At 48.9% G+C, this 19,899-nt stretch overlaps 1 protein-coding gene across 3 annotated transcripts; it reads right to left on the bottom strand.

Annotated features, from left to right (window-relative positions):
- Positions 1 to 754: 754 nt before the first annotated feature.
- SCAMP4 (secretory carrier membrane protein 4) lies at positions 755 to 19,436 on the bottom strand. Of its 3 annotated transcripts, none has more exons than XM_083594922.1 (7): positions 19,358 to 19,436; positions 11,116 to 11,172; positions 9,532 to 9,660; positions 8,408 to 8,564; positions 6,709 to 6,810; positions 6,375 to 6,492; positions 755 to 5,073 (listed from the first exon to the last, which is right to left on the bottom strand). In XM_083594922.1, exons 2-7 carry the CDS (start codon positions 11,120 to 11,122, stop codon positions 4,897 to 4,899), a joined length of 690 nt encoding a protein of 229 aa, XP_083451048.1. In that variant the 5' UTR covers positions 11,123 to 11,172; positions 19,358 to 19,436; the 3' UTR covers positions 755 to 4,896. The 3 variants fall into 3 exon arrangements, with proteins under 3 accessions (XP_083451048.1, XP_083451049.1, XP_083451047.1); XM_083594923.1 differs by lacking the exon at positions 19,358 to 19,436 and adding an exon at positions 19,088 to 19,350; XM_083594921.1 differs by lacking the exon at positions 19,358 to 19,436 and adding an exon at positions 18,509 to 18,544.
- Between the last annotated feature and the right edge of the window lie 463 nt (positions 19,437 to 19,899).

The raw sequence follows: 19,899 nt of genomic DNA on the forward strand, positions 1-19,899 counted from the left end.
CGGTGTTATATGGTCCCGGCGGCCGCTCCCAGTCCCCAGTCTAGCTGCTGCATTCTGGATTAGTTGTAGTTTCCGGGTCACCTTCAAAGGCAGCCCTACGGAGAGCGCATGGCAGTAGTCCAAGCGGGCGATAACCAGAGTATGCGCCACTCTGGCCAGACAGTCTGTGGGCAGGGAGGGTCTCATCCTGCGTACCAGATGGAGCTGCCCTGGACACAGAATTGACCTGCGCCTCCATGCACAGCTGTGAGTCCATCGGGTAGCCGATGGGTCTCAAACCCTTGAGGTGTTAGGTGTTAGGCACTGGACCTCAGTGTCTGAGCAGAACGATGGGGGTGGAGATGTTCCTTCAGGGATACTGGGCCGTTTAGGGCTTTAATGGTCAGCACCAACATTCTGAATTGTGCTTGGAAATGTCCTGGGAGCCAATGTAGGTCTTTCTGGACCGGTGTTATGTGGTCTCGTCGCCCGCTCCCAGTCCCCAATCTAGCTGCTGCATTCTGGATTAGTTGTAGTTTCCAGGTCACCTTCAAAGGCAGCCCCACGGAGAGCGCATGGCAGTAGTCCAAGCGGGAAATAACCAGAGCATGCACCACTCTGGCCAGACAGTCTGCGGGAAGCGTACGGCCATCTTCGTTAGCCACTGTTGAGAATGCTGAACCCGATGAGCCCCCTTGGGTCTGATCCTGCTGCAGAACCCTCCCTGAATTTCCCGTCCATTTAATCATCGCACAAAACACACAGAGGCTCTTCCTTTCCAGTAGGCAAACTTTTAATTCTGTTTTTATTTTTAAAGTCACCAAAAATCGCCGAACGAGATCATTCCGCAATGCAAAATAAAAAACCAACGTTGACGGATAGAGAGTTGAGACCCCACTCTCATTTACCCGCCCCCCCTCCAAAAAAGGCATCAGTTAATTCCCTTGTGTAAACATGGTGTTACAAACGTATTTTCCTGTTTATTAAACAACAACAGAGTTATCAGTAGGTTATATTAAGACAACGACGGGACACTGTACACTCTGCATGGAGATCCAGTTTTTGAGATTTAAGAAAAACAGATCGCACGTGGCTCCAAAGGTGGATCTGCAATGCTAGAAAAAAGCAAGGGTTTTTTCCCCCGTTTTGGGGGGGGGGAGACAGAGATCTTGAACGTGGGTGGCATGGCATCGAAAAGACTACAATTCCCAGGTTTCCCTGGGGTCAAGAGAAAAGAGGAAAAAACAGGCCAGTTTTGTGGGCCTCCCTCCTAGTTTTCTAGAAAGTATTTGGCGAACGTTGGCTTGGTAATGTAAAAAACCACACACACAACCACAACACCTCCAGTGTGTGGAACGTGGACCCCCGCAAAATCCAAGTCTCTCCTTCCAAGGAGTTCGCTAGGTTTGTTTCGTATAAACGGGGGGAGACCTCTCCCCCAAAATGAAACAGGGGAGTCCAGAAACCTGGCTTTACACTGGAGCCGCAGGATGGGAAAGCGATGTGGTTTCTTTTTTACATAATTCTGCAACCAAGCAGGATTCGAACCCGCCGCGCACAGCTCAGAGGTCGCTCAGCACCCCTATTTGCAAGCGCTCCCCCCTCCCCGAGAGATATGGGGGGGGCCAAGGGGCCACAATCCAGGCACCTCGCTGCCAATTCAGAGGTGCCCCGTCAATTCCGCAGGCGTCTTATAAACACCCGGACGCTCTTTCGACCCCCCCCCAAAAAACACCCCATAGGAAAAAGGGGTGCGGGAATTCAGGAGAAAGCACCCTAGTACTGTTCCTGCCCGGGGGGGGCGGCCTTTGGCATTTTTTGGGGGGGGTGGAGCTGCAAAATAATCGTAATAATTGCAGGTGTTGATTTAAGGCGGCGGTTCTCATGTTGTCCAAAACATCTGGCTGGGGATGCCTGCTTTAGGGTGACATCTGAGCGGTTCTCCACCTGTGGGTCCCCAGATGTTGTTGGACTACAACTCCCATCGTCCCTGAGCTCTGGCCTTGCTAGCTAGGGGGTGATGGGAGTTGTAGTACAACAACATCTTGGGGATGTTGAGAAAGGCTGATTTGAGGAAACTGTGGCCCGGCTTGGAACTCCAGGAAGCGGGCAGGTGGAGGAGACGGACGGACGGACGACACACCTTAAGGGGTCTTTGGGGTCCGAATCTGGGGGGCTTCCCACACCCCCAAAAGCATTCTGTAGTGTGCGAGAGGAATGGCTCTGTTTGCAAGATACGTAGGAACGCCTCTATTTAGGAGAGAGGTGATGTTGGGGGGGGGGGCCGACGACTGCCGCCCTGGCCCCACGGTCAAAAATGGATCCCATCCTTATCTGGGGTGGGGAGGGGGGCAGCCAGCTTCCTTGCCCCCCAGTGCAAAACAGGCTGGCTTTGCGGACCCTTGAGATGAGCGTCGCTGCCCCGTAAGGAGGTTTTTCGGACCCCTGCGGATTTCGGATTTCGCCGCGAGAGAGGGGAGAAGCTCAGAGCGTATTTACAAGACGTTGGTCCTTTCGAGTAAGAAGGGGAGGAACGCCCCTCCGCAAGTGTAAACAAAATCACACACGCCGTAGCAAGGAAAATAAGAGCAAAAATCAAGTTACGACGGGTGTGTGTGTGTGTGTGTGTTTGCAATCCGGTAAGGCACATGTCGTTAAATGACCGCTGACCCAAACGCTAAAGTCTGCACTGGAACTTTAAGGCAGTTTCGAACAGTCCCCCCCGAAACCAAGGAATATTGGGGACTATAGTTCTCCCCAGGATGTTGTTGTTAGGCAAGTCCTATTCCACTCGCAGAGCGGTTTAATTATCTTGCCTAGGGAATTCGCTGGGAACTGGAGGGAATCGGGGTCTCCTAAGGCGCCCCCGGGAAAACTACAGTTCCCGCGATTCTTTGGGAGAAGTCAGGGAGGCTTAAAGGGGGCACGATACCGCTTTGAGCGTTTAGGGGGCCGCTTTGAGCGTTTAGGGGGCGTTTAGGGAGCGCTTTTTAGCCCTGCCCCAATTCCTGCTCCACCCTGTAAAATAAGTTTTCACATTAGCAGTTTCCACCCAGCCGCCTCCCAATCGCTCTGGGTGTTTCGAGAAACCCACGTACCCCCCAGGGAAAGTTCCTGGTTAATGCATTCTAATTCCGCACCTCAAAGGGGGGAGCAGAATAGCTAAGGCGAGACAAGGAAACGAACGGGCGCGTTTCGATTCCGGCAAGGCGTGGGGAGGCGAAAATGAGCCCCCCCAAAACAAAATATTTGCAAAAAAGAAAAACAGCATGCCCATACCACACGTTTAAAGCACGACGACGCCACTTCATAAACAGTTTGTGGCTTCCCCGAAAGTAATCCTGGGAGTTATAGTGCGCGAAGGGCGCCAGGAGTCATCAGAGATGCCTGTATCCCCCCGCACCCAACTACCATTCCCAGAATCCCCCTCCAAGAGGCGCTGACCGGCAAACTGCGGCTCCACAAAGGGAAAGCAAGGTGTCTGCAAGCAACCCCCGGCGCCCTCCGCAAACTATAACTCCCGGGATTCTTTGGCGGGGGCGGACGGGGAAAGCCATTTGAAGCGGTCCCATGGCGCTTTTAGTGGACAGGGGAATAAAGGAAAGCGAAATTCTGGGGTGACGTACAGCGTCTGCTGGCTCCAAAATGAAATTTTCGAGCGAGGGGTCCAGTTCTATCTCGCTTATGCTGGGAGTCGAAGCCAAAATCCGGGTGGGTTTCCAAGAGGGAGTAAACGCAGGAGAAGGCCCCCACCCCATAGACGCCGTCACCCAGTCCTGTGGGGATGAAGGCTGCTGTGATATTTGGGTGTAAGAAGGTTAAGTGCTGTTCAGAATTTGTGGGGTGGGCGCAGCTCACCCTCCTGCTTATAGCGTGGGTGGCTGGGGGTCACAGCTGGTGGCCACGGGCCTGATTCTGCGGAAACTCAGGAGGCAAAGCTTTGCTGGGTTGAAACCTGCCGGGATGCGATCCGCCACAACCGAGGAGCCCACTAGCGTTTTGGGGTTCCCAGCCCAAACTCAAAGTCCTCCTCGTCTAGCTCAGGTAAGTTGGTGTTTGGGATGGGAACGAGTAGCAGGTAAGCGTCGAAAAAACATACGCAGCCCCAAAGTCCTCAACCGATCAAGCACCCGCTTTCCCCCCCTGGAGTCAACATTTCAGCAGTTGCCCCGAAACAAATCCCTGCATGCAGAAATGGAGCACAGAGAGATATTCTGGTTTTCCACCTGCGGGGACTTCCTCAGTTTTTCGCGCTTCCCCTACAACGTTATCAAGTTCTCTCTCAATGCTGCGGCCTTAAAGGAATGGCAGAGAACGGGCAACGCCGTTCTTGGGCACGTAACAAAAATAAAATAAAATCGTAATAATCAAAGGCTTCTTTCTGCTCCGCTCACAACTATTTGCATGAGAGGAGGCTCCCGAAAATGCAAAAAAGCCCACAGGCGAAGAAGGTGGCGGTGATCCGCTGCTCTCTTAGGCAAAAGGTTGACCGCGAAGGCAGATTTTAGGAAGGTTTAGGGACGTGACTTTTTCCCCTGGGCCTGTGTCGTTCATCCGTTGGCAAAAAAATTAAGGATGGACACAGGGAGAATAGAGGAAGAGAAATGGCAGCCCACATCCCTCAAGGCAAACTTGTCAAATGTTGGCAAAAGCCACGCTTCCTGCAGTTCCAGACCAGCAAGGTCCTCCAAATTCTTCTGCGGTCGCCAAAGGAGAACATTGAGATGATTTGAAACAAAAAGAGAGAGATGAAAGAAAAAAACAGGGAAAAGAAGACGAACTGCGTGCATGTTATTCTTCCACCCGGAATTATTTTAAAAATCCGCAAAATCTGCAAGATGTAAAAACAAAAATTTGCACAGCGATCCGAAAAAACAAACGATCCGGGCGCAAGTCTGACGGGAGCGGGTTTCGAACTCACGGCCACTGGCCTCCGGGAGGGTAGTTGGGGACGGTCGGATATTCGGGGAGGCTGTTCCCGGAGAAATTACTGAACTGGGCTTCCCGGCTCGGGGGGTCCCGCCACGACCCAGTCTGCCACTCGTCCTGAGCTTTCTGGAAGCTTCCGCCGCCGCCGCGGTAAAGCCGGTGGACCTGGTTTCGGAGAGGGAGGGGAGTTTAAAAGGCGGGTCGAAACAGGGGCACCTCGAACTCAAAAACCCGCGGACAGCGCTTCCGGGAAGTGCCGAGAACTACGGAATATTCCCCGCTACCAGTTAAAAATATTGTGCATGCATGCACACATCATAGCTGTCAACGTTTCCCTTTTCTAAAGGGAAATTGTGGTGCTGTGGGTTAAACCACAGAGCCTAGGGCTTGCCGATCAGAAGGTCGGCGGTTCGATTCCTCGCCACGGGGTGAGCTCCCGTTGCTCGGTCCCTGCTCCTGCCAACCTAGCAGTTCGAAAGCACGTCAAAGTGCAAGTAGATAAATAGGTACCGCTCCGGCAGGAAGGTAAATGGCGTTTCCGTGCGCTGCTCTGGTTCGCCAGAAGCGGCTTAGTCCTGGTGGCCACATGACCTGGAAGCTGTACGCCGGCTCCCTTGGCCTGTAAAGCGAGATGAGCGCCGCAACCCCAGAGTCGGCCACGACTGGACCTAACGGTCAGGGGTCCCTTTACCTTTACCCTTATTCCGAATAGGATTCCTCACAAGAAAAGGGAAAAGTTGACAGCTATGGTGCACACACACCCTTTTATGCATGCCCCAACCGCAGTCAGACTCTAGTTGATAAGACTTGAATTAAATCACATATATAATTACAGAAAGACTCATGCCTGCTGGTATAAAGCTTCACATTTTCAACCAGGTGAAGGTTTCGTTTTTGGAATCATACATTTTCAGAGCAGTTTTCACAACTGTATCAAAAACTGCTGATTTGGTGGTATTACTAGAAATACGTGGGACGCGGGTGGCGCTGTGGGTTAAACCACAGAGCCTAGGGCTTGCTGATCAGATGGTTGGTGGTTCGAATCCCCACGATGGGGTGAGCTCCCGTCGCTCGGTCCAAGCTCCTGCCAACCTAGCAGTTCGAAAGCACGTCAAAGTGCAAGTAGATAAATAGGTACCACTCCGGCGGGAAGGTAAACGGCGTTTCTGTGCGCTGCTCTGGTTCGCCAGAAGCGGCTTAGTCCTGCTGGCCACATGACCCGGAAGCTGTACGCCGGCTCCCTCGGCCAGTAAAGCGAGATGAGCGCCGCAACCCCAGAGTCGTCCACGACTGGACCTAATGGTCAGGGGTCCCTTTACCTTTACTAGAAATACAGAACTATGTATGAAATGGTTGTGAGGTTTAACAAGTTAGCTGTTTACATTTGGGCAACTTTTCCGCTGTGCTTTGTTGGAAGGAGAAAAAGAACCGTTTCCTTAAAGCAATTTAAGCAAAACCTCGCTTACCCGCAGAAGGCAAACCAACATCACCAGTGCCGAAAACGTGAACATGATCGCTGGGATGAGCATGATCACGGCAGCGCCGATGTTCGTGCCAAAGAACGTCACGGCCGCAAGCCAACCGCTGGAAGAGAAGAAAAGGGCATCTGGTCACTGCTGAATGCAGGAAGCTCCTGCAGCCAATCGGAAGCCGCGCCAGACGTTCGGCTTCCAAAAACGGTTCAAAAACCAGAACACTCACTCCCGGGTTTGCGACGTCCAGGAGCCAATATGTCCGGGAACTCAACTTCCAAAGCACGGCTGCGTATCCCTCAACCTTTTCAGAAACGAATAAACTTACCACGCTCCCCAGCCGCCAATACCGACGGCTTGAATGACGGTCAGGATGAACTGGGCTCCAAAGACAAAGAAGAAAGCCATGAAGTTAAAAGAGCTGTCCGACCTGTGGGAGGAAAGGGAAAAAGAGGGAGGATTCAGCGGAGGCCGGGAGTCCTCAAATGGATGAAAACACTGCAAGTAGAGGGCCTTCTCGGTGGTGGCGCCCGTCCTGTAGAACGCCCTCCTGCCAGATGTCAAGGAGATAACGACTGGACTTTTAGAAGACATCTGAAGGCAGCCCTGTTTAGAGAAGCTTTTAATGTTGGATGTTTTATCGCATTTTTAATAGTCTGTTGGGAGCTGCCCAGAGTGGCTGGGGAAACCCAGCCAGATGGGTGGGGTATACTTACTGCATTTTTTGCTCTATAAGACTCACTTCTTCCCTCCTAAAAAGTAAGGGGAAATGTGTGTGCGTCTTATGGAGCGAGTGCAGGCTGCGCAGCTATCCCAGAAGCCAGAACAGCAAGAGGGATTGCTGCTTTCGCTGCGCAGCGATCCCTCTTGCTGTTCTGGCTTCTGAGATTCAGAATATATTTTTGTTTCCCTCCTCCAAAAACTAGGTGCGTCTTGTGGTCTGATGCGCCTTATAGAGCGAGAAATACGGTAATAAAAATGTGTTGTTGTTGTTAAAAGTTTGATGTCTTATTGTGATTTCACAATTTGTTGCCTATAACAAAAAATAAGAACGGAAACTAGCCAATAATCCCTGCCCTTTCGCAACGCATGCAAAAGTTCTCTCGGGAATCGGGATGATAAAAGGTTCAGGGATGTCTGGGAAATATTTATAGGATACATGAAAAATCATTACATAGACAGATAATCGGTTTAGGAGGCTGCGAGTTTAGTTTGGCGGTGTTTTAAGTTAGAATTAAGAGTTGAGGAGAGGAGATGAGAAAGGTTTGGGAAGGGGAAAATAAGAGGAAACAGGGGAAGTGAAGTCCTAAGTTTTCTTTTCCTTTTTGAAATGTAATAGAAATGCAAATAGACAGAAATAAAAAAAAATTAAAAGTTCTCTCCAACGGTTCAGAAGGGCTGCACCCTAGCCGGATGTGCGGGGTATAAATAATATGAAATAATAATAAATATTATTAAAGGTTTGATGTTTCATAAGGCAGCGAGTGCGGAAGACGCCGCCTCTGAATGCTGCAAGGAGAAAGGCAGCACTTGGGGAGCCAGTTTCTTGATGGACTAGATTTCTCCTTGCAGAGAGGTTTTTAGCAACAGGGCTCTTAGCAACATCAGTCCTGGATATTTTGGGGGAGATAAATGCAGGTGGAGGGATGCAGGTGGCGCTGTGGGTTAAACCACAGAGCCTAGGACTTGCCGATCAGAAGGTCGGCGGTTCGAATCCCCACAATGACGGGGTGAGCTCCCATTGCTCGGTCCCTGCTCCTGCCAACCTTGCAGTTCGAAAGCACGTCCAAGTGCAAGTAGATAAATAGGTACCACTCCGGCGGGAAGGTAAACGGCGTTTCCGTGCGCTGCTCTGGTTTGCCAGAAGTGGCTTAGTCCTGCTGGCCACATGACCCGGAAGCTGTACGCCGGCTTCCTCAACCAGTAAAGTGAGATGAGCGCCGCAACCCCAGAGTCGGTCACAACTGGACCTTATGGTCAGGGGTCCCTTTACCTTTACCTTAAATGCAGACGGATGGGCCATTTACCTAAAGGCTTTGTAGGCCGGCCGGAACCAGCAGACGTAACCGCAGGGGCTGAAAGCAAGCAGCCAGAGGAGTGCCAAGCCGAAGTTGGCCCCGGAACCGCCGGCGATCCACCAGGCCAGGCAGGCGATGAGATTGACGCCCAAGGTGATGCAATAGACTGTGGAAGACGGGAGAGAAAAATAAGGGAAAGAAATGCCTTAAGGCAACAGAAACGGGTTTGGATAGCTCAGTTGGGTAGGGCATGGTGCTGATTTAACGCCACAGCTGCAAATTCCTTTTTATATATATAATTTTTATGGGACACGGGTGGCGCTGTGGGTTAAACCACAGAGCCTAGGGCTTGCCGATCAGAAGGTCGGCGGTTCGAATCCCTGCAATGACGGGGTGAGCTCCCGTTGCTCGGTTCCTGCTCCTGCCCACCTAGCAGTTTGAAAGCAAGTAAAAGTGCAAGTAGATAAATAGGTACCGCTCCGGCGGGAAGGGAAATGGCGTTTCCATGCACTGCTCTGGTTCGCCAGAAGCGGCTTAGTCCTGGTGGCCACATGACCCGGAAGCTGTACGCCGGGTCCCTTGGCCAAGAAAGCGAGATGAGTGCCGCAACCCCAGAGTCGGCCACAACTGGACCTAATGGTCAGGGGTCCCTTTACCTTTACTATATATATATATATATTTTGCACATGTTTTCCAAACACAACATCCCATCTTATGCAACAGAACAAACCTTTGGCTATCACAGCCTAGGACTTCTGTCGACATCGACTAATGGGTTTGCTGATTTTCTCTCTGATTTCGCATTTTATTTTAATACAGCGAGGGAGGGGGGAATAAGTATTTGATCCCCTGCTAAATTTGCCCGTTGACGAAGAAATGACCAGTCCCTCAGGTTTATTGCAGGCGTGAGAGACAGAATAACAACAGGAAAACCCCCCAGAAAACCCAGAAGACAAAAGTCACGTAACTTGAATCGAAAACTGTCTTTAGAAACATTTTTCCTCCAAAAAGCATTTTAAAAATCCCGATTTAATTTTTTAAAAAATCCCATTTTTTTTATTTACTTAAAAAATAAATAAATCGTTGATTTTTATCCACCCTGAACGCTGTTTTTCCCCCCGGGGGAAACTTACAGATCCATAAGTGATAGATCCGTCTCACCAGCGTCTGATGATCGATGGGAATCTCGTCGGCAAAGTTCTGGTAGAAGCACGGTTTCAGCGGGATGAATTTGGGGAGCGGGGGGAAGTTGTTGACTTTCTCTGGGAAAAGAACGAGAAAAACCAAAGTGGGGAAAAGAGGTTGGTGGGTTTGCGAAATGGCGCTTTTGCCGCCGGAAGGTTAAGCCGGCGGCTCAAAAATCCCCCAGAACACAACAGATAGGAAGAGCTGTCCATTACAAACTATGTACAGTGGTACCTCGGGTTAAGTACTGTATTTTTTGCTCTATAAGACTCACTTTTTCCCTGCTAAAAAGTAAGAGGAAATGTGTGTGCGCCTTATGGAGCGAATGCAGGCTGCGCAGCTATCCCAGAAGCCAGAACAGCAAGAGGGATTGCTGCTTTCGCTGCGCATCGATCCCTCTTGCTGTTCTGGCTTCTGAGATTCAGAATATTTTTTTCTTGTTTTCCTCCTCCAAAAACTAGGTGTGTCTTGTGGTCTGGTGCGTCTTATAGAGCGAAAAATATGGTACTTAATTTGTTCTGGAGGTCCGTTCTTAACCTGAAACTGTTCTTAACCTGAAGCACCACTTTAGCTAATGGGACCTCCCGCTGCCGCCGCGCGGTTTCTGTTCTCATCCTGAAGCAAAGTTCTTAACCTGAATCACTATTTCTGGGTTAGGGGAGTCTGTAACCTGAAGCGTATGTAACCTGAAGCACCACTGTACAGTGGTACCTCGGTTTTCGAGCGTCTCAGGGGCTGAACGTTTCGGTTTTCAAACGCCCAAAACTCGGAAGCAATCGCTTCCGTTTCTGAACGGCTTCCGCTGCGAGTTTTTCCATTTTTCCAATTGAACTTGCAGCCAGCCCTTTGTGCGCCTTGGTTTTCGAACATTTCTGAAGTCAAAATGACTTCTGGAACGGATTAAGTTTGGCGCTTTTGTTTTTGCTCTTTATTTTGCGTTTTTGTTTCTGAGGCTTTTTCGGTTCATTTGTTTTTTTGCGACTGTGTGGAACCCAGTTCAGCTACTGATTGATTGATTGTGCGACTGCAGAAATGGATAAAAGCCCCCCATCCAAACAACGACTATCATCAGTGCAGGGAAGGAAAACAATAATATATATATATATATTTATCATCTACAATACTGTCTTATTTATTTTATAGTACGGTGCATTGATGATTACTTTCATTTTATGGACCCATGGTCTCGTTAGATGGTAAAATTCATGTTTTAGGGGTTGTTTTTAAAAGTCTGGGACGGATTAATCCATTTTGCATGACTTTCTATGGGAAAGTGCGCCTTGGTTTTGGAACACTTTGGTTTTGGAATGGAATTTCCGTAACGGATTAAGTTTGAGAACCAAGGTACCACTGTATTCTGTAGGTGACGTGTATATTCCAGCCCGGTGAACAGCAGGCCTTTTTGCACAATTCTCAAAACACACACAAGCGCAACGGCCTGAGAATCACAGGGTTGCAAGAATAATCTAGTCCAACCCCCTGAAATCAAACACTGTTTTTCTGCTCAAAACCGTTCCTGTGAATATCATTACCTGCCATTTTGTCCTTCGGGTGTTTCCCACGGGGCGGTTTTCAAGTCAGAGTCGACCCTACGAGAGAAAAGACAAAAATTCTGAGCCTCAGCAGAACATTTCCCGTTGCTTCAGGGCAGAAGACGCCCACCTAAACAGAAAGAAAGTTAACTCGGCAAAGAAACAAAACAGCGACGCAGCATTTCATCCGTCCCCTGAACCAAATATTTAGCAACACAGGTGATTTAAAGCAAGGGTCAGCAAACTTTTTCAGCAGGGAGCCGGTCCACCGTGCCTCAGACCTTGTGGGGGGCCAGACTATATTGGGGTGGGGAAGGAACGAATTCCTATGCCCCACAAATAACCCAGAGATGCATTTGAAATAAAAGCACACATTCTACTCACGTAAAAACACACTGATTCCCGGACCGTCCGTGGGCCAGATTTAGAAGGCGATTAGGCCGGATCCGGCCACCGGGCCTTAGTTTGCCTACCCATGATTTAAAGTCAAGAAATATCACAGAATTTTACAGTTCGGAGGGACCCCAAAGGTCATCCAGTCCAACCCCGTACAATGCAGGAATCTCGACTAAAGCATTGCTGACAGATGGCCGTCCAACCTGTGCTTGAGAACAGGTAGGTGAGTCCGTCACCTTCCATCCTACGGCCAAACAGCTCCCACTGTCGGAAAGTTATTCCTGACGTTGAGTCAGAATCTCCTCTCTTGTCACGTGAAGCCACGGATTCGAGTCCTGCCCTCCAGAGCAGGGGGAAACAAGCTTGCACCCTCTTCCATGCGACAGCCCTTTGGATATTGGAAGAGGGCTCTCCTATCTCCTCTCCGGTCTCCTCTTTTCCAGGCGAAACGTACCCAGCTCCTTCGACCGTTCCTCATCAGGCTCGGTTTCCAGAACCTTCTGCACACTTTTCGGCCTGTCAACACCCTCCTTTAAATTGTGGTGTCCAGAACTGGACACAGAACTCCAGGTATGGTCTGACCAAGGCGGAATAGAGCCAAGACTGTGACTCCCCCTGATACAGACGAGTTAGAAGAAAAGAGATTCCGACTAAACAATAGGAATACAGTGGTACCTCGGGTTAAGAACTTAATTCGTTCCGGAGGTCCGTTCTTAACCTGAAACTGTTCTTAACCTGAAGCATCACTTTAGCTAATGGGGCCTCCTGCTGCTGCCGCGCCGCCTGAGCACGATTTCTGTTCTCACCCTGAAGCAAAGTTCTTAAGCCGAGGTACTATTTCTGGGTTAGCGGAGTCTGTAACCTGAAGCGTCTGTAACCCGAGGTACCACTGTAACTTCCTATCGATTGGCAGTGAAACAGGTTGCGGAAAGAGGGTCTTCCGTAACTGCCCCCCCCAATTTGTCCACTCGTAAACTCCGATACATGGGACGCGGGTGGCGCTGTGGCCTAAACCACAGAGCCTCTTGGGCTTGCCGGTCAGAAGGTTGGCGGTTCGAATCCCCGCGACGGGGTGAGCTCCCGTTGCTCGGTCCCTGCTCCTGCCAACCTACCAGTTTGAAAGCACGTCAAAGCACAAGTAGATCAATAGGTCCCGCTCCAGCAGGAAGGTAAACGGCGTTTCCGTGCGCTGCTCTGGTTCGCCAGAAGCGGCTTAGTCCTGCTGGCCACATGACCCGGAAGCTGTACGCCGGCTCCCTTGGCCAATAAAGCGAGATGAGCGCCGCAACCCCAGAGTCGGCCACGACTGGACCTAATGGTCAGGGGTCCCTTTGCCTTTAAACTCCGACGTGCAGCGGGTTAATGCGGCCACGCTCCGCGGAAACCAGCCACAGCCTCCTCCTTTCATCCGGGCAGACAGAAGACCCCTTTGTCCTGGGTGCCTTTTTCCAAAAAGCACCCAGGGAGAGTAACACAAAGAGGCTTGTGTGTCTCTCTCTCTCTGCCATTTTTTTATTTTTAATTTTTTGCCAAGCAAACAGGAGCAGCTCTGCTAGAGGGTGGGAGGGCTGGAGCCTAGCATAAAACACCCAAACCACAGAGAATATTCGATTATTTTGAACTCCCCCAATGGGGGCAGACAAACGACAACAACACAGGTTTCTCTTAGGAATGAATGGCTCTCCCAAACTGATTCTTCCTCCCATCTTTTCCATGCGGTAAGGGAGTGTATCTCAGATTTGCCACCCCCCAACGTCTGGGGATCCCTACTCAGAAGAAGGCTGCTTTAAGACAGCTGCACAGCTATTGCACTACGAATTCAATGTGCTGGACATTTCAGAGACTTATTGGGGTCCACAATGATCCCAAGGCAGCCCTGCACCAAAGCTCGCTTGTTGTTGTTGTTCAGTCGTTTAGTCATGTCCGACTCTTCGTGACCCCCTGGACCAGAGCACGCCAGGCCCTCCTGTCTTCCACTGCCTCCCGCAGTTTGGTCAAACTCATGCTGGTAGCTTCGAGAACACTGTCCCACCATCTCATCCTCTGTCGTCCCCTTCTTCTTGTGCCCTCCACCTTTCCCAACATCAGGGTCTTTTCCAGGGAGTCTTCTCTTCTCCTGAGGTGGCCAAAGTCTTGGAGCCTCAGCTTCAGGATCTGTCCTTCCAGTGAGTACTCAGGGCTGATTTCCTTAAGAATGGAGAGGTTGGATCTTCTTGCAGTCCATGGGACTCTCAAGAGTCTCCTCCAGCACCAGAATTCAAAAGCATCAATTCTTCGACGATCAGCCTTCTTGATGGTCCAGCTCTCCCTTCCATACATCACTACTGGGAAAACTGTAGCTTCTTGTCCCACATAGAGATTTCTCAGGAGACAGATGAGGTGATCAGGCACTCCCATTTCTTTAAGAACTTGCCATAGTTTGCTGTGGTCAACAAAGTCAAAGGCTTTTGCATAGTCAGTGAAGCAGAAGTAGATGTCTTTCTGGAACTCTCTAGGTTTCTCCATAATCCAGCACATATTTGCAATTTGGTCTCTGGTTCCTCTGCCTCTTCTAAATCCAGCTTGCACTTCTGGGAGTTCTCGGTCCACATACTGCTTAAGCCTGCCTTGTAGAATTTAAAGCATAACCTTGCTAGCGTGTGAAGTGGGCGCAATTGTGTGGTAGTTGGAGCATTCTTTGGCACTGCCCTTCTTTGGGACTGGGATGTAGAATGATCTTCTCCAATCCTCTGGCCACTGCTGAGTTTTCCAAACTTGCTGGCATATTGAGTGTCAGCATATTGTGTGTTTACCCCTGCGTAAACCGCTCGCCAATTTAGCTGTCAAGCATCACCTTCCCACACCAAGTGTTTTTCTGCTTTAAAAAGAAAGGAAAGGTCTATTCGAGATATCCTAGTTTCCTGCCATCCTGGATGAATGAAAAACATCCCTTGCCGAGGTCGCGAAAGCCAAGGCAACACCCGTCACGTTCTGGGAAAACGGCCGGATCAGGGAACGCCATTTCAGTTAAATCTGTTTTAAAAGGACTGTTTTATTTTTGCTATACAGTAGTACCTCAGGTTAGAGGGACGCGGGTGGCGCTGTGGGTTAAACCACAGAGCCCAGGACTTGCTGATCAGAAGGTCGGCGGTTCGAATCCCCGCAATGACGGGGTGAGCTCCCGTTGCTCGGTCCCTGCTCCTGCCAACCTAGCAGTTCGAAAGCACGTCAAGTGCAAGTAGATAAATAGATACCGCTCCGGCGGGAAGGTAAACGGCGCTTCCGTGCGCTGCTCTGGTTCACCAGAAGCGGCTTAGTCCTGCTGGCCACATGACCCGGAAGCTGGACGCCGGCTCCCTCGGCCAGTAAAGCGAGATGAGCGCTGCAACCCCAGAGTCGGTCACGACTGGACCTAATGGTCAGGGGTCCTTTAGTACCTCAGGTTAAGTACTTAATTTGTTCCGGAGGTCCGTTCTTAACCTGAAACTGTTCTTAACCTGAAGCACCACTTTAGCTAATGGGGCCTCCAGCTGCCACCGCGCGATTTCTGTTCTCATCCTGAAGCAAAGTTCTTAACCCGAGGTACTATTTCTGGGTTAGCGGAGTCTGGAACCTGAAGCGTATGTAACCCGAGGTACCACTGTATTTTAAATTGGTTTAGGCAGGCTAGGTCGACAGCAGCCTCTCTTCTTAAACCCCACGCTGTGTGTTTTAAACGACTCTTATAAACAGAACTGCAGCTTAAAGGTGCCAGGACTCAACTTCCTTTACAAGCGACAATTCCCAGGATTCGGCTAGTTTAAACAGCCACAGAGAATCATGGGAACTGTAGTTCAAGGGTGCCGGGAAGGAACTGTAGCTCTGGGAGGTCTGTGCCCTCGGAAAACTTCCATTCCGACAAGACAAGGACTCTTCATACCACTCCGACAGTCGTGGCTCCCCGTGATAACTGTAGCGCAAGGGTGCCGAACTCCCAGAGCTACAAGTCCCAGCACTGTCAAACTACAGTTCCCAGGATTCTCGATGCAAGTTGGACACAGTGGGACTTGCGTTTGAGTAAACAAATGGAGACGATTGGCTCTGAAAGGCCAATCCTCCTGCAAAATGAATTGAGGCAAAAACCTCTCCCCTCATGCATTCTACAATTTATATTGTTTGTGCGTGTTTATTCCTTTTCTGCCTTTTGACTCTCAGGAGGGTCCTTGAGGAAGTATACCACCCCCCATATATACAGTGGTACCTTGGTTCTCAAACTCAATCCGTTCCGGAAGTCCGTTCCAAAACCAAACCAAGGCGCACTTTCCCATAGAAAGTAATGCAAAACGGATTAAGCCTTTCCAGACTTTTAAAAGCAACCCCTAGAACAGGCAATTAACATGAGTTTTACTATCTAACAAGGCCACTGATCCATAAAATGAAAGCAATAAACAATGTACTGCAGTCACACAATCTATCAGTAACTGAACTGGGTTCCACGCAGTCACAAAAACAAAACGGAAAAGAGCCGCAAAAACGAAAATGCAAAATAAATAGTAAAAACAGACAGACCTCAGCGTAACACTCAAAACCAAAGTGTGGCACTCAGATCGGAAGTGTGGCACTCAAAACGGAGCACATTCAGCTTCCGAAAAAAGTTTGCAAACCAGAACAGTTACTTCCGGGTTTGCAGTGTTTGGGTTCCAAGTTGTTTGAGTCTCAAGGCGTTTGAGAACCAAGGTACCCCTGCATGTTCATACAAGACAGAAAGGCTGTTTAAAAACGGGAAGCTTTAAAGGAATTTCAGCAGCAGATGTCACACCCGTAAGGATAAAATTAACTCTCCGCCCCCTCTGAATCAACCCTTCTTGCAACAGCTTTTCCTCGACTGCGAACCCAGATTCAAGATAACCAAGAGAGCAAAATCCACCACTGGTTTGCAGGCAAACCGAGCACATTTATCTATAGCAAGCCTTCGCGCAGCCAAAATGTGGCACTCGCTCCCGAGGGATTGAGAAATGGACACCAAATCGGATGGCTTTAAAAGATTGGGACAAATTCACGGAGAAAGAGGAGGAATCCATCATTCGCTCTGACAGCTGTGTTCAAAAATGCACCAAAATCCTGTTTTCGTGTTGCCACCCTCCAGACCTCTCAGTATATTAAAGGAGTTTTCTCATTACTCCTCCAAAAAACGGAGTTTTTAGCCCAAGGCCTCCCAAACTTCTCTACTGGGTAAAGCACTGACTTTCCTACGGACTTCCGGTGCCTAAAATTTAGCTCCGGAATGGCAAGTTCTTTACAGGATTTGGAGAGTTTACAGTGCCGTTATTAGCCTCAGCTGGTTCAATTAAATAAAATAACACCAGCTGGTTCAATTCAATTAAATACCCTCTCCTTATTCGCCTGCTCAACTCGCCCCGATGTTTTGTCCCTCTAGCTGGGAACGAAAACCCCAAAAAAGCTGGGTCTAGGATCATATGCCTGGCTAGTTTCTCCCCAAATATTGTGGTAGTAAATGAGGTTCAGTGCGGTCTCCTGGTTTTGGGGAGTCAGCTGTTTTCAAATATGCGGCTTGCAAGGAGTTAGTAGTTTGTTCCAGATCATAACCTGTTCCTGGAACCGTTGAGGATTGACCTGTACTGCAGACTTAATAATAATAATAAATTAAAATTAAGACTTTAAAAAAATCACACGAGCTGTCAGATTCCCCCTTCTCCTTCCAGAGAACTGGATTTTGGTCTGGCAACCGATTTGCAGAACTCTCGGAGGAAGCTGTGACTCAAAAACAAAATTGCTCATCCTCTTAACAAGAATGTGCAACGCATCACTTTGACCGGATACAGCAGCCAGGGATCTTCTTAGATTTTCTAAGTGAGATCCAAACTCAACTCATGACATCAAGATCACCTCCAGAAAGCCGTCCTAGAGAAGACTCAAGTCAACATAATCTCCCCCAACTGCTTGTTTTTACGTATTATCCATACACACCATATATATATGCCTGGTACTTAGAAAAGCAGTAAGCACCTGATGTTTAAATAAATGTTAGCAGCATTAAATATGTATTTTTCGCTCTATAAGATGCACCAGACCACGAGACGCACCTAGTTTTTGGAGGAGGAAAACAAGAAAAAAAATATTCTGAATCTCAGAAGCCAGAACAGCAAGAGGGATCGCTGCGCAGTGAAAGCAGCGATCCCTCATGCTGTTCTGGCTTCTGGGATAGCTGCGCAGCCTGCATTCACTCCATAAGACGCACACACATTTCCCTTTACTTTTTAGGAGGGAAAAAGTGAGTCCTATAGAGCAAAAAATATGGCCTCAGTTGTTGAAAGTGTAACTAAAAAACTAGCAAAACCGACTGTTGCATATCAAACACAATGCACCACAGCAAAAAAACCAACTAAAGCAAATATAAATATTGCTGCAAAGTCAAGTCTAGCAAATCTATTTTATGAGCTTGTCTCAGGGCACAAATAGAACTTAATTAGTAATAGCAATAATGAAAATGAAAATGATGGTGATATTTTTTTGTTTGTCTATTTGTACCCAGCCACCTCTGGGCAGCTTCCAGCATAAATGAAAACATACCCCAATCTACTGTTGCATAGCAAACTCAACGCACAACTACAAAACCAACTAAAGCAAAAGCAATTATTGCTGCAAAGTCAAATCTCACCAATATAATTGCACTATTCTATGAGCTTCTCTCAGGGCGGTGTACTAATATAACAACAGTATCAATGATGATAATGACGACAAAAACAAAACAATAGTAACATTAATGACAACAACAATAATTATTATTAATGTATCCAAACCAACTGTTGCATAGCAAACTCAAAATGCACTATTTTGCAAAACCAACTAAAGCAAATGCAATTATTGCTGCAAAGTCAAATCTCACCAATACAATTGCACTATTCTAGGAGCTTCACTCAGGGCGGTGTACTAATATAATAACAGTAACAATGATTATGACGACAGCAACAAAACAATAGTAACATTAATGACAAAACAATAAATATTATTTAGATACCCAAACCAACTGTTGCACAGCAAACTCAAAGCACTTCTGCAAAACCAACTAAAGCAAATGCAACTATTGCTGCAAAGTCAAATCTCACCAATATAACTGCACTGTTCTAGGAGCTTCTCTCAGGGCCGTGTACAAATATAATAACAGTAACCGCGATAAGGATAATAAATATTTATTAAAACATATTATAAAAACATAGCAAAACCAACTGTTGCAGAGCAAATGCACTGCTGCAAAACCAACTAAGAATGGTAACAATGAAAATGACAACAGTAATAGGAATAATAATGACAACAGCAAAAATAAATATTATTAAATACCCCAAACCAATAATAAATATTATTAAATACCCCAAACCAATAATGAATATTATTAAATACCCCAAACCAATAATAAATATTATTAAATACCCCAAACCAACTGTTGCACAGCAAACTCAAAATGCACCACTTGGCAAAACCAACTGAAGCAAATGCAATTATTGCGGCAAAGTCAAATCTAACCAATATAATTGCACAAAAATAATAACTGTAACGATGATAATAACGACAACGAGAACAATAAATATTATTTGCATACCCCCAACCAACTGTTGCACAGCAAACTCAATGAGCTACTTTGCAAAACCAACGGAAGCAAATGCAATTCTCCCTTGCAAAGAGGAATTGCAACACCCTGGGGGCTTCCAGCCCAGCCCCCCCCTTGCACACGCGCCGGGCGTGCAACACGCGCCCTTTGCCCGGGCTCCTGGTGCAAGCCCCGCCCCCTCCTCCCCAGCCAGCCAATCAGCGGCGTCCCCGGGCCTGAGGGCGTTTTGGGAAGCGGGAGCCGCGGCTCCGGGTCCGTTACCTCCGCCGACCGCCTCCGCCAGCATCTGCCGCCGCCGCCGCCAACGCCGCCCTTCGCTCTTTTCCCCCGGCCCTCCGCTTCCCCGCGGTGCGCCTCTGGGAGTCGTAGTCCTCGAAGAGGCTCCCCTCATAGGCCGTCGCGGGAGGAGGGACTGCAACTCCCGTCGGCCACCGCGGCCGGTCACGGGACGGCCGCCCAACGCCGCCCGCCGCTCTTTTCCTTCGCTTCCCCGCGGTGCGCCTCTGGGAGTCGTAGTCCTCAAAGAGGCTCCCCTCATAGGCCGTCGCGGGAGGAGGGACTGCAACTCCCGTCGGCCACCGCGGCCGGTCACGGGACGGCCGTCGGCTTGCGGGCGACTAGGGAGAGAATGAGGAAAGAAAAGAACATAGACTTTTCTTGCAGACTCGCACGCGGGAACGGAATTCCGGGATACATGTGGGAAGGAAGAAGCTTCACGCTGAGCCAAGGAGGTCCAAGACTTAAGCCCAAAATAATAGAAAAGCCTTATTCTGTCCAGTGGCATCGGGGTTGCCCCGGGTTCC

The sequence above is a fragment of the Podarcis filfolensis genome (assembly GCF_964270895.1).
Source record: "Podarcis filfolensis genome assembly, chromosome: 18".
Classification (NCBI taxonomy): domain Eukaryota; kingdom Metazoa; phylum Chordata; class Lepidosauria; order Squamata; family Lacertidae; genus Podarcis; species Podarcis filfolensis.